This window comes from Empidonax traillii, unplaced genomic scaffold (assembly GCF_003031625.1).
Source record: "Empidonax traillii isolate 1590-97213 ecotype Southwest subspecies unplaced genomic scaffold, ASM303162v1 scaffold487:size479533, whole genome shotgun sequence".
Classification (NCBI taxonomy): Eukaryota; Metazoa; Chordata; class Aves; order Passeriformes; family Tyrannidae; genus Empidonax; species Empidonax traillii.
This window is the reverse complement of record NW_020955680.1, coordinates 244,685-259,291: the sequence shown is the minus strand read 5'-3', so window position 1 is coordinate 259,291 and position 14,607 is coordinate 244,685. Positions and strand designations below refer to the sequence as shown.

General features: G+C 35.3%; 1 protein-coding gene across 3 annotated transcripts in view; it reads left to right on the top strand.

The window, feature by feature from the left end:
• The window catches only part of FSIP1 (fibrous sheath interacting protein 1), a 90,871-nt gene that overhangs the window by 3,594 nt on the left and 72,670 nt on the right, over positions 1-14,607 (top strand). For all 3 annotated transcript variants that reach the window (XR_003572603.1, XM_027896198.1, XM_027896195.1), the window contains exons 5-10: positions 1,150-1,313; positions 2,220-2,304; positions 4,233-4,331; positions 7,184-7,281; positions 7,975-8,082; positions 13,769-13,933. Coding sequence is in view for 2 of the 3 variants with exons in the window: in XM_027896198.1 (XP_027751999.1) it covers positions 1,150-1,313; positions 2,220-2,304; positions 4,233-4,331; positions 7,184-7,281; positions 7,975-8,082; positions 13,769-13,933 (719 nt within the window). In the remaining variant the exon portion in view is untranslated. The remainder of the gene's footprint in view (positions 1-1,149; positions 1,314-2,219; positions 2,305-4,232; positions 4,332-7,183; positions 7,282-7,974; positions 8,083-13,768; positions 13,934-14,607) is intronic.

Below are 14,607 nucleotides of genomic sequence, written 5' to 3'. Positions count from 1 at the left end.
CTTCAATGTTATGATAGAATTTAGTTTTACATATATTTGGTCTGTCCAGTCAGAATCCAGGGGTGATTCTTTCCAGTGCAGCAAACATGATACTTGTTTCTTCAGAACAGAAATTGGATAGAATTTAACCTCAAAACTTAACTCAATAGTTTAAACCCTGGGTTTAAACTCTCTGCTGGGTTTAGGCCAGTTGAAATAAGAGCTCTTTTTTGACCATCTGTCCTTGAAATTTCCCTGGAGCTCACTTAGATTTTTATAACTTTCCCCTTGTTGTATCGCTCATCCTTTTTATGGCATAAAGTAGACCGATGCATCACAATAAATGCTTGGATCAATGACTATATAAAGCATTTGACCTCAAAAGATTACAAAATGGAAGAGAGTATTGAATGACTCCAAAATTTGGAAGTCTGTGGGGTAAGGGACGGTGCTACAAGTGTCCTACTTGTGATGTGGAAACTAAGTTTGGCCAGGAAAGAGGACAGAGCATGAGGATGCTGTAGGAAGGGGAGGAGCTGAAAGTGGTCAGAAATTGTAGTCTGCATATTTAGGAAGAAAAAAGAGACAGTACAGAAATCTACTTCAATTAAATAATGGTAGATTTCATAATGTTTCACCATTTCTATTTTTCATAGCAACATTTTTCTAGAACCAGTATCAGAATCTGGTTTGTCTGAGATATAAGTCAAGACTGAAACTTCTGTAACATTTAAAGGTAGAGATATTAGAAAGTCTCTCTTAACCCCAGAGTTATTAATTTCAACAAATATTCTACTTGTCAGACTGAAGACATTCTTTTTACTTTTAAGCTTACTTTATGATTTTTCCTGATACTGTGGAGATGTTGTCAGTCTTCCATTATAACTTTGAGTCAAATCCCTTGCCCAAATTGGGTGTCTTTTCCTCTCCCACACCTCCATATCCAACTGCTGCAGCTCAGAGATTGATTTGGCATTCTGTTGCAAAGACTTCTGTATTTTTCCCTGCTACAAATAGGTTTAGAAGTTAACATGATATATGTGCTTGACAGTAGTTGTACTCTTGTCTATGGTTGTTACCAAATTACTTGTTATTCTTTTTAGTGTTTGTTTGGTTTTTTTTTAAGTTGACATGCTTCAAGCTAACATTAATTTTAAATATATTCTACAGCAAACTTGAAGTGTTCTGAAGACACAGATGTAGATCCTCAGATTCAAGCAGCTATAAAGAAAATGAATAAACTTGACACAATACTTGAAAACCAACATCTTAAGGAGAAAGGAATTAAAAAACAAGGCAAAGAAATGAGGGCAGTGCTCTGGGAAGAACTTCAGGTTAGGAGTGTTCTTATTTTGTGAATGGTGAATCTTAGACTAATGTCTTACAGAATTATATTTCACAGAAGCGTTATTTTAATAATTAATTCACAGTTGGCTGATTAAAGTGAAGAAATGGATCTTAAAAAGTAACATTGGATAGGTTTTAATATATATTGGCTAGGCAGACTTTGAAAAAAGGTCATGGTCCTTAAAAATTGATAAGACTGATTGTCAAATATACAGCTGTCTAGGTGTGGTCTACTAGCATAGTATTATGCTTTAGTTCACTACTTGCAGGTATGATAAGTTATGACAAGAGGTAGTGTCTGTGAACCCAGGATGAAAAGCGCTCATTCTGCTCTAGTGTGACCATTCTTAAGCCCATCTATTTCAGTGCTGTTTATTGTTGAAGAAATAGAGATGCCCCCTGAAAAAGGCATAAGAATGTTACAGCACAAATTCCTTCACACATTCCTACCCTTGCCTCTAGCAATTAAATGCCATTTTAAGCATTGAAACAGGTTATTTCCTCTAAGGTTAAGTATTGTATATTTTGCATTAATACAAATGTGTGTTGCTAACAAGACGTGACTGGTTTGACTGCATCTCATAATTTCATTGTATTTGGATTTGGGGCCACATATAGGTTATAGAACTTCTTTGTCTTGTGAAATGTGTCTCCAAATAAGAGACAATATGTAACAGAGGCTTTAAAGTTCCACAATGCTTTATCATAAATTCAGGTGTTCAGATAACCTCAAGAAGAAAATAAAGTGGTAAGTAAATGTTGCCACTGAACAAGGAATTTTTAATAGAGTCTGAAGTTCATTAGATTTGATAAGCAGACATGTTTCACTTTAAAGAATTTACTCTTAGTACATGCATGTATCTATATATTTACATTTTATTCCTTTTGAATAGTCTATCAGAACCATAGGAGGCCATGAGGAGATAGAAAACACAAACAGTTTTTTAGCTTTGTTCTCAACATGGCAGGATACAGCTGGTAAGTAAAAAGAAATAAATACCCTGGTATAATTATCCTATATTTTGATTAATATTCATATTTTTATTGGATGTGATAAAAGTAAATATTTCAAACCTTTACAGTAGAATAGTATTTGCATGAAAAAGTGTATAAATGGAATATTTGAAAAATCAAATGACATAATTTTTACATTAGCACAAATGTAGAAATTGTACTTTACCATTAATTTTGCTTATAGGAACTGCATTTTTTTCAATGAACTGGATATTCTAGAAGGGTAGAAGTCCAGGAAAAGTAAAGACTGCATTTTACAAGTTGTTGGCAAACACATATGATTTTTTGCAGGGGGAGGGAGAACAAAACCAGACTGAATTTGTTAAGAATATACCATGTCAAATCTTCTTGAGAATGATTGTTCAAAAATTGCTGTTTGAATAATCTGTGTGGGTGCTGGAGGTCTCAGAGATGTGTCAATCATATGCACATTTTGCATCCCCATCCTTTGTATACATTTGGTGAAAGGGTTTCTTGGGTGAAAGGAAACAGAATTTTGGGTTATCCTGCCTTTTTCCTTGTTGGCAAGAGAACAAAGGTTTGACGTCTGAATGGTTATAAGTGAGCAGAAATCTTGGCTTTAATGTTGGACGTACACGCATAATAATGGTAGCAATGTGTAGTTAAAACATTAAAACAAAACTTACTATTGCAAGTAATGTGCTTTTATTTCTATGCTAATGTTTGGGTTATTAAGGGAACAAAACTGAATTTGATACAAGTGATATTTAGAAACTCTCCAGTAGATGTCAGGATGTGTTAAAAGAATAGTAGACAAGGAAGACTGCTAACAAATCTCCTTTTTTTCAGCGATGAGTCCTGCATCATATGGTTTCTGGTGTACTTTACTGACAAAACTCTGCATAGTTTAGATTTATATTTTTCCTCCAGCTTGATCTTTATCTTAACTTTCCATAATGTGCTTGTGCCTTAGTTTTAAGGTCTTATTTATTTATTTATGTATTTATTTATTTAAATGAGTGCCCTCATAGCTGCCTTTGTTGATATTGAAATGGGATGCAGTTTACATATTTTGCTTTTCAGAACTTGAATTTGATAGAGCTTTATTAAATAAATTATATATGGGAGTTATTTAATGATAGCTTTTAATATGGCTGTGAAATCAAACACAAGTGTCCCAGCCTGTCAGGCACAACTAAACCCTCTGGCACACTCACAGCAGAATTGTAAATCAGTAGTTAATTAAATGGCCTTAAATTCGTTACCCTTTGGTCTGTGTATCAAAATCATACTTTTGAGTCCATTGCACTTCCTAATACTGAATATTGTTTGTTTTTTTTTCCTTGTGAAAAACACGTAATACATGTGCTTCTTTGCAATATGAGTTCTTTTCTGTAAGTGCTTGGTGTATAGACTGCAAATTACTACTATATTTTTAATTGATACACGTCAATACTGTGACTGATTCCTTTTCTTTGTGTGGCTGAAACAAGTAGGATGCTGTTTTTCTAGACTATACCCTTGACCTAAGCCACTTGGAAGTCTAATAATTCATGCACAGGCAGACACCAGCTGTGAAAACCTGGATACATTATTTTCATTCAAATTTCTAGATGATTTGCCACATGGTGTCTGCAGAGGCATTTGAACTTTAGGGCCTTGGGCTATGTCTTTGAGAATGTGATTAATTGTCCTTTACGGGCAGTAATTGTTAAAAACAAAAACACAACCATATGAAACAGCATACTTATTCATGAGTCACATCTTACACTTTCCCCCTTCTTTATTTCTTGAGAAGTGTGGTGTTTATGTAATTTATCCAAGTGAATTTCTTTAACTTTTGTGTGTGAGATCTTGTAGTATGATACACATGAAGCTAGATCTTCTTTAAATACACTTCAATTAAATTTTACTGAAAAAATTCCTTGCAGATCCCTCCCATACTAAAGAAAATGAAATATGTACTTCAGTAATTCACACACAAATGAATCCAGAAGATTGTGATTGTCATAAAGCCCAAAAAAGCAAGGGTAAGCTTTATTAATTGTATAGTTTGTATTTTTGGATATGACAAAACAACATGTGCAATGGGTGGGTAATGAAGACTTGGTCTTTGTGGATAGGCCAGTGAAATGGGAAAAAGCAAGGTTGCTTACTGGAATGGCGACAGTTCTTACTTTTTTTGCAAATGATAAAAGAGAGTAGTTTTGTGACTTACGTAAAACATTTTACTCAACATGCTAAGAAAATTTTTACTTTGGGGTTTGTAAAACCATTTACCTTTCATTTCAAAATGAAAAGGTGTGTAACTGATATATTCTAAAATGTGTCATTGGTTCTTCATGGAAATTCTTTAAAAAATGGTCTTTGCTGTTACTCTAGAGTATCATAACTTTAATTATTAGGCTCATATTCAAGAAACCACCTAAAAATGATGAGTGGTGCTGTATATAGTTATAACTATTCTGTATCTTTTTTTCAGCAGAATTGTATGGATTTGTGACAAATGTAAATCTTCAGACAACTTATTTTATATTTTCTCATACTGATTATTGTTAAGTCTGCATTACTTTTATGGATGAAGTACTTTCTGGCAAAAATAAACACCTGCTGATTCTTTTCGAGATCACTTGTTAACTTGCACTGTATAGACATTTAAAATGCTGGTAGTAGTGTAGTGTGTCCCACACTTTAAAATAAATGCAATTGGGCCTTTATGCCTCTGTTGTTTTCCTATTTGAAATTCAAATTTGCATGGTTGATAAACTTTTCACATGTGTTGTGACATGAAAAGTAGCTTTGGCTGCCATTGCTATCACCTGCAATTGTTTATTTCTTTGTCATCTACTATTCTATGTAAACAGAAGGAATCTATCTTCCTGGTGACTGTCTAAGATGACAAGGACATAATAAACATGTGTTCCTCAAGGCTGAACCACTGATGGCATCAGAATCTCTGCAGTTTGTAGAATGTGGCTGCATGTTTTAATTTTTGAACATGGACCTTATCACTTAGTCCACTAGTATGCAACCTTAACTTCGTGGGCTGGAGCAGTGCTGTGCTTTTCATTTCTCTCTCTTCCTATCGTGTGTCTTCGTTTTTCTCTCAAAATGAATCTTGACCCTCAGCTTTCACCTTCAAAATTTCTGAGTTGTGCTGGAGTGCCATTGAATAGCAACATAGGTTTAATTGCCAATATTGAGGACAGCAGTGACTTCTGAAGCTTCCAGTACACAGGGATGTTGGGAGTTGCGATCACTTGCTCTATTTTGAGATGTTCTCCATGCTCCTAATTTGGGAACGTGTGAAGTAGAGATCTCTTACAGCTTGTGGGCAATACATTGCTTAAATGACTTACTGTTTCTTCTGGAGGCTCATGATGTGGTGTCTGAATAGCTAAGACTTGCTGTTTTGATTGCTTTTGGATTTCTGTGTCACAGCTCTCATAAAGGCTGACTCTCAACAAGAGGAGCTTAACTTGGAAAGAGGAATGCATGCATTAGTTTTATACTATTGCTTCCTCAGTCTCATTGAGATTTGTACAAATCTTTGAAATTTGTACTAAGTCTAGCAAAACTCATATGCAAAATTTGTTGAGCTGCAATGTCTCTTTTACTTACCCATGTCAATCTTCAGTGTTGTCTTTGTCTCAGTGATCCATGTCTGTCCGTTCTTTACTTGAATGTTCTGAGATGTTCTATATGTAGTTCCCTCTCAAAAACTCTATTCTACAGTAAGAGAAGGATGTAGTTTAAAAGTAATGTATATCTTGTGTGTTGCTGGTGTTTGGTGTGTTCTGCTTATTTCAGGATGTGACATCTCTTGTTTATATAGATTGGTAAGTTCTTATATCATCCAGTTCCTTGACAAATTCAAGGTGTTGCCTGGTAATGTTAAAGTTTGGGATGCTTTCATTAAACAGTTGTGCATTTGAACTGCGATGGGTTTTCTTGGTCAGATCTAAGACTTCAGTCCTTTAAAGTTTTTGTGCAAAAGGACACATAGAATTTATTTCATATCTTTGGGAGTTTGCTTTCAACCTATTCACTGTGAAAAAAAGCTACTTCCATGTCACCTTCCATAGCCTGTCTTCTATTATCTAACTTGTCAAATTTTGAAGGCAAAGAACCCACCCGTTTTTCAAATCTCTACTTTCCAGAAAAGCAAAAAGTACCATAACTACTTTTAAAGTAGTTCTTGAGATTTAGAAGTTGATTATATTTGCTTAGGCTTGTTATTTAATGTGATAAATATTTGCTGTTCATAAAGGAATTGTTATTTTAAGCCTCTTAAAAGTTTCTAAAAAATATAATGCATGCCCACTTTTTTGTGATGAATAGAAACCCATTGTTATTAGAATATCATGTGTCTGTTTAATAGATTTACAGCTCTATGATGAGTTTTATTTTTTAACAAAATTTGTTTTATAAGCTGTTATAATAATATCAACTATATCATCTGTTTTTCAGCTGTTTTATTTAGAAAAATGTACTTGATATGTCTCCAAATAGTTCTGTGGTTTTCAAAAAATTATTGTCTGTTTTTTTCCTGATGAGAAAACTGCCATGATGATAGGGTTTGAAGGAATGCCGTGGCTTTTAAGGCTGCCATGTTTAACATTTTTGAGGTCAGAAATCCAGAAGTATTTTAGCCTTTATAACATTGAATGATCTCATATAATAAAAAGTTAAAAATGAAAATAGATTTTGACAATAGCTACGTTTTAAATATAACCATATTGTTTACATAAATAATGAAAACACCATATAAAAGGTTTGTCTATAGACTTTGTGTGTTTGCTAAAGATTTAAATGGGATTGCTCTTACTGAACCAGAATAGGAATGATTATAACTTAGAAACGTTTCTTCCTCAAACTTCAGATTATCCAAGTGAATTAGAAACAGAATTAGAAAAAACAGTGGAGAAAACACATAGCAAAAATAAAAGCAACCAGGATTTCATTAAAAAGAACATTGAGGTAAGCATTAAAGTGCTAAATCATTAACATTTTGTTAAATGTTAGCTAAAAATTAGTCGTAAGTACTTCTGGAGACAGTGTTTTTAAATCAGGAACATTAAAAGCTAATTAGAAATAAATTAAAAAACCCCAACCTTTTTCTTGGAACTGTTATTTATGGCAGAGTACTATATAAGGTAATTCTCATCTTGGATGCTCATGTTGGGGAGGATGTTACTGCTTCTGTATATTTGCTAAAGAGTACTGGAAACTGGATCGTTCTGTTTGTGCCTGAACACAGCTTGTTTTAAGGACAAATAAGACTTATATTTACTGTTAAGTTAAAGGAAAATGTCCTTATGCATAGATAAGGGATAAATATACAGGGTGCTCATATATAGCCTGCATGGGATCTCTTTTTTCAGAAAATGCGCCCCCCAAGTTTTGTGCTTTTTTTTCCTTTGAAGACATATTACCTATAATGATTCCTCATGCAGTGAAAAATATTTGCCTCCCTGCTATGTCAAAGACTGTTACAAGATTATAAATTTATTATATGCATTTTTCTATATTGCTTTATTTTTCTGTCAGTGGTATGGCAATAAGCAAGTTTTGGATGTTAATTTCAGAGAGTTTAAAAACTTTGTTTTGGTGTTGTTTGAGCTAGTGGAATTCTCAAGTGTGTTTATTTTTTCCTTTTTGTAAATATTTCAGCTAGCAAAGGATTCAGGAAACCAGTTTGTTATGCTTGAGGGAGAAAGGAAAAGGCTAATTGAACTGTTGAAAGATACAGAAGATGACATTGAATTGCAAGGTCTTGAGGTATGAAAACTTTAATCTGTCCTGTTTATTTAGCTTATTTTTACAGTAAGTCCAAAACTGATCTTAGTCTTACCATGGAGTACCCTACTGAGATAGAAGAGAAAAGCTGGGCAAATCCTTTTGGATTTGTCTCCAGATTTCTTTGTTAATTCTGCTAACTGCAGAACTTGAAAGTTCGGCACAGGTGGAAGGAGCCTTAGAGCTACACTTGGAGTAGATGACCTATTTATTCTGCATAAACTGAAGTTACAGAGTATCAGTCTGAATGACTGATGCTGTAGTCTCAAGCAGAAGGGCCAGCAGCTATTTTAAGAACACTCCCAACAAGAGTTTTTTAAGGACATGACCTTAAAAATGCAGCAATTGAGGAAGTATACATTGATGAAGCTTATACGTCCGTTTAGAAAGGTAGCATTTCTATGGCTTCCAACTTACTCTGTCTTAAAAGTATACAGAGTGGACAAAGTCTGCTTAAGTATTAGACATTTATGCTTTAATATAATATTGTTAAAGAATGTAGAGTGTGGGTACTGGAGGAGCAGCTGAAGTAGGTAACAATACCTTTTCTCACAGATAGTAAAAAGGAGTGTTTGATTGTCCCACTGATCACTGCTTCTAGGAGAGTCTGAGCAACAAAATGATTCTAAGTAACGTGAAGGCATCAAATAATCTTTTGATCTCCCAGCTACTTGGAGATGGCTTTTATTTCTTACAGCTTTGAGGGGAATATCACAGTGAAGATGTTCTTAGAGGCTTTTTTGTTTTACAAAAGCTGCTAGGATGGAAAGATTCATTTGAAAAATGAATCATACTAGGAATTTAGAGTACTTTTCAACTATATATGGTATCAAATATGCTAAAGATACAGGGTTTTATAGAATGAGCATCCTCAAACAATACAAACTTGATATAACTTTTCAAGAAACTTGGATTTTAATAAAGAAATGTTGGAAAAATGCTTTGTGTAAAGAAAGGTGGCTTTTCTAATTTGGTTTACGTTAAAAATTACACGAAGTTAAATCTACAGTAATGTTATGAAATTCTTCACTACATTTGAACTTCTGCTACATTTGTAAGTATACACTGAATAACAGTATCTAAAAAGAAAGATGTGAACTCTGCATAGAGTGAACAAAATATATCCAAGGTCCACTTTCTGTATAATTTATACAGCTAAAAATGATCTGGAGTAAATTATTTTTCAGTAGGTTAAGGAACAACTTAGGTGTGAGAGAAACAAAAGCAAATGCAATAGTAGTATTTTTTAATTGTTTCTTCCCATATTTTAGTTCTATTTATTTTCTGATAATGTTGTGAAGACATCCAAGAGGTGATGCTCTTCATTACTCTTTATAAATTACTCTTTCAGGATATGGGGTAAGGAGATGAGCTTATTGTTTTCTCCATCTGAATCTAAACTGGTTGTGGAAACAGAGGACTAGCCTACCCATGGTTTGTGACATTAAACAGATCTGTAATTTATCCAACTTCAGTGTGATTTCTAGGTTGACAGTCATTGGGTCTATTGTTCAGAACTTCTTTTTGCCCTAGGGAAACTAGTAAATACACACTGTGTTTCGGCATTTTCAGAGCTTTGTGGGGCAAATATAAGTGAAGGAATCGGTATCAGTCAGGAAAACCTGATGAACAAACGACTAAGATTATATAAATGTGCAGTATTTTAACAGTAATTGTTCTTTCATGGTAAAATAAAGTAGAAGCACAGATAATGTATCCTTTGCTGATTGTTGATTGTTCATGTGCAAAGATTTAAAACTATCAGCGACACTCAGTGCTTGTGTTCATCAGATGAAAATTTTCAAGTTCTGTAAAACTGCAGCAGTCTTCCTGTTTACCTGACATTTGTTCCCTCACTTTACATAGGATGCTAATATAATTCTTTTGAACATGAACACTGAGCTTGCAGATTGAATTTTTTATTTGTGTAAAATATTCATCAATTAATAATATTACACAGAGGTATTTGACTTAGCTGACATAGTTTAGCATTAAAAAATGCAATAGAAATTCTTTGGTCTAATGTTGATCTGTGGTTAGGGAGTTGATTTTTATTGTACTTTTAGTTTGTTGCATATTAGGAGAACAAAATTAGAGCTCGCTGGATCATTATTTAATCTTTATCTGTGCATTTATGGAAAGATTGAAGGTATTCTATTGGATCTGCTTGCAACAGGCTTGGCATTGCAAACCCATGTAAGGGTGACAAAATGTTCAGCTGAAACTTCATCCTGACTTGGAATAGGAAGAAAATGGAGGGAGAGGATTGTGGGGGGTTTGTTTTTGTTATTCCCCTCATGTTGGAAAGGTCAGTGTTTGATTAATGATGCTGTCTGTTCTATTCTTTCCTGATCAAGGACATGTTTCAGTTTGAGGAGGTGGTTCTCCATTTGATAAACGTCAGCATTTAAAAATCGGAAGATGTTTTAAACAGCCTTCTGTTAGTAAACATACTTTCTGACCTATGGAATAGTGACCTTTTTTGTATAATTTATTTTTCTGATTGCGAAAGTATTCTCTCAAAATGTGTAGTTATTAAGTTTTCTTTTTCTTTAAGCTGGTGTCCTTCACAAAATTCAGAGACGTTTATGCAGAACAGCTAATGCAAATTCTGACTAACAATATGTACCTTTTTTTGCACCAATTCTCAAAGCATCAAGGCAAGGGAAAGTGTAACCTTTACCCACATTTTGTATTTGGCACATGTCACTATCGTGTTGGCATGTATCTAAGAGATTTTACTATTAATATCAGCTATTAACTAAATTGCCTCACAGGACGTGTGTTGTTGCTGTAAATTCTTTGTTCCATGGACAAGAATGGTAATTTTTTGGGTTACTCTAATCTAAACTAGATTATCTCTTCAAAGAAAAATGCTCCTGACTCTACTATCAAAGTGGAATAAAAGAAAGGATAATAGTTACTTAAACCTGTCTAGTCTGGTGGTTCTTCCTCTCCTACGTTTCAATTTTATTATGGATGAGGCATTTCCTGTGGCTGCTTTGTAACAAAGATCATGAGGAAATTATCAGCTAGTGAGTAATCTAGACAGCTTCAAGCTGGCCCAGGTAATTGTCCAGCTGATGGTCTTTTTCATCTTATTTTGTTCTGACTGCTAAAAAGCTGGTGCAATCACACAGGCTAAAGTATTGTTTTGGAGGCTTTCAGTCAAGGCAGATGTGACTCATACTACTAAATATGTCAGATATCCAAACAGTACTTCTCACTTTTTGAAAAGGTGTTTCATGAGTTTTTAAAATATTTTACAAGTACATATTCATGCTAATCTAATTGGCAAAGCTGAAGCTGCAGGGGTATAATTTGTTTCAGATGTTCCACAGTAAGCACTGACTGTGCTGTTACAAAAGTATTGTTCTGAGTTAACACACAGGAAACATTGACAGGACAGAAGCTTATTTTCCAAGCAAAGCCATCTTAAAAATACAAAAGAGAATGTGTGAGTCCATTTCACCCTAGAGTAAAGTGACTACTGGAGTAATTTGGATATTTGGAGCGTGGAATATAGGCACTGAGCTGTAGCTAATGAGTCCAGTTGCATCTTAATAGACTCCTGTAGAGTAATTTCTGTGTTTTTGCGCTGTGATCTTCATTCTCTGATTGAAGATCAGAGGGGTGGTTAATGTGACATGAATGTAGAACCACGTTGGATAGTTATGTTTTGATGGTCACTGTTCCACCTGAACAGATGTTTGCAGAAAGCTGGGAAGCGTCTAAGACATTTCTGAGTAGCTGTTTTGGAATCAGGTTGGGTCTGGTCAGGCTTACTGATTGTGTCTCATCATATTTGCATGAGAAAGTATTAGAACTGATTTTTTTTCACAGAAAGCATGCCTCTCTCTTGACTTTTTTTTTTTTTTCTGATTTATTATGGAGGCAATTTAAGACAGGTGTTTGGAGTATGCCTTTTTCTTTTTGAAACTAGTATGCGTTAGGGTAATGGGAATGAACCACAAATGACCTCATAGCAGTGGTATTGTAATTGGAAGCTGGTATTTCCTCCTGTTGTATGCATGCAACTGCTTGAATGGCCAAAGGACTAATCTGGAAGCTGTAATGGAATAGTGGACATGAAATCCTTGCAAAACAGATGTTAGAGTCTTAGGTGCTTCCCTTATTCTGGGTAGGAAAAAGAAAGGAAATCAGCAATACACTCATATCCTTCCCCACATCCCTGCTCTTTTAAGGTTTTATCTGCTGTTTCACTGTGGTCAGGACAGAGATGTAATCTGCTACTGTCATGCCCGGTGAATGGTGGTTGTGCATACTTCCTTCCCTGAGTGCTGAGGCGGGAGTGCCAAGTTCCTGTGGAGAACCTATATCCATCTGTGAATATGAGCTCATTTGCTTGGGTTAAGTGGGCCAAGGTCACACACATTATGCAACTGTCTGTAATAGGGTTATATATTCATATTTTTTATTCAGGTGTTACTGCTATCAAGAGGAAAACGTCAAGTAAACCACGTTCGGGAACAAGAATTCTCTGCTTTCTGCCTCTCCCAGTCTTTCAGGGCCTCTAGAAGGATGGCAGCTACTCACCTCAGAGCAGTTCCTTTGATTTCCTATGGATGCTATGTTTCCTTCTTTGGTGATATGCTGCAAGTGTCACGTTACATCTCATACCCTCCCTCTGAAATTTGGCTCTGAGTGATTTCTGCCATAGCATCAACCTCTGCAGTTCCATTCCAAGACTAGTTTTGGTCAGGCTTTCTCTCTTTTTGACTCCTTTATCAGATGGAAAGTAGTTTGCTTATTAGACATAGCTGCTGATTTTATTTCCTTCTTTGACTTGCACAGGGGTCTGTTGCTTCCACTTCCTTCAGAGGACAACAGTAGGGTATTATGTTACACTTTATTTGGACTTCTAAGGTGCTGCTGTGCAGGTGTGTTTGAATATGTAGCAGAACAGATGTGTCTCTGCATTTGCCACCAGACTTTGAGATACAAGTTTATTGGGATTTTTCGAGAAGACGTGTTTGGTGTAGATAAGAACATCTCATCGTGCCTGTGGACTTCCATTTGTCTTTTTTAAAAACAAAAAACACCTTCCTGTTTCAGTTATGTGGTTTGCTCTCTGTACTGTTCTTGTACTTAGTTTGTAAAATAATAGGCATGCAAGCAAGGAGTGCTGAAATACTTGACAACAGAAGTGATTTAGGATGATGTTGAGGAAGCTCCTAGTGCAGTGTCTGAAGGCTGTGCTTTTCCACTTCAATATTAGCATTGAAAATGTGAGCTTATAACATGTTCTTTGTGTTTTCTCTTTTAGGACTGGTGGGTCTTACATCTGCTGGACATTTTTCTTTGTCTCTATCCTCTGCAATATCTTGCAAACACTTCTAAATTGATTTTCATGTCAGTGGCATCAGAAAGTGATGCTTACTGTGCAGCACTGAACAGCAAGATGTTTGTGCAAGTTAGACCATAACAAGCAATTATTCCTTCAAAAGGGAGCTGAGTCTGCCATGTTGAACAAATACATGAATATTTGGGAGATTTCAGCTAATACTGAGATGGGTGAAAATGTACATTTTACTCTTAAATATATTCATTTGAAAAATAAACACACTTGATGTGCCACTAACTAACTGCTTTTAAAGTCTTTTTCCTTTGGGTATGAGGTTTAAGTATTTTCTGTACTTTTCAATAGGAGAATGTATCTGTCTGGCTAGCCCCAGGAGAAGGGTACACACCTGAACCGACAGAATTTCATCTCCTAAATGAAATAGACATTAAGCTTCAAGCACTACTATCTGATGGGGATTTTTCTGCAATTTCCAGCCCTTACTCAAAAGCTCCAAGCCAGATTTATCAGGTAGGTTGCTGAGCAGAGCTTATGCTGCAGATTTTAAGTGTGTGTTGAGATCAGTACACCATATGTCTGTCTGTATTTGTATCTTTGGCATTTTTCTTTAGTATCTTCTATTTGTTCTCCCAGTATATGTGTTAAGGAATGAAGTGAAAAATTTTGACTGCGGAAAAGCAGTGGAAATTTGTTGCTATTTTGAGTGGTATATAATTCAAGGACTGTCTTGTTTTTAGCACTTATTGATTCCACACTTCTAAGAAATTTCATGTTCAGGAATTGGTAACAGACATTTTCAGCTGCATGAGGGTCTCAGTGGTTCATCTTTGTTCATCTCAGTTCATCTTTGGGAATAAGAATTAGGTTTCTTCTTATCTCAGGATTCTAAAAGTGCCTCTTCACTTATGGTCATAAAGATAAAGCAATGACTGTAGAAAATAGATTGGAATCGTATGCCCCTTGTTTTTAGTGGCCTTCGTCTTTTTCCCTTGGCAGCAATATTAAGAACCCATGATGATTAAGAATCTAGGTCTTAGCATTGAGAAGCGATTGTTTGAATTTTGTACTTAGAAGACTCCAGTCTATCCCATACCCCAGTAGTGTTGCCTCTACTATAATGGGGCATTGTGACGGTTTGGACCTGGCTTCCTGCCAAATGCCCGAAAGTTATGACAGCAGCCCCC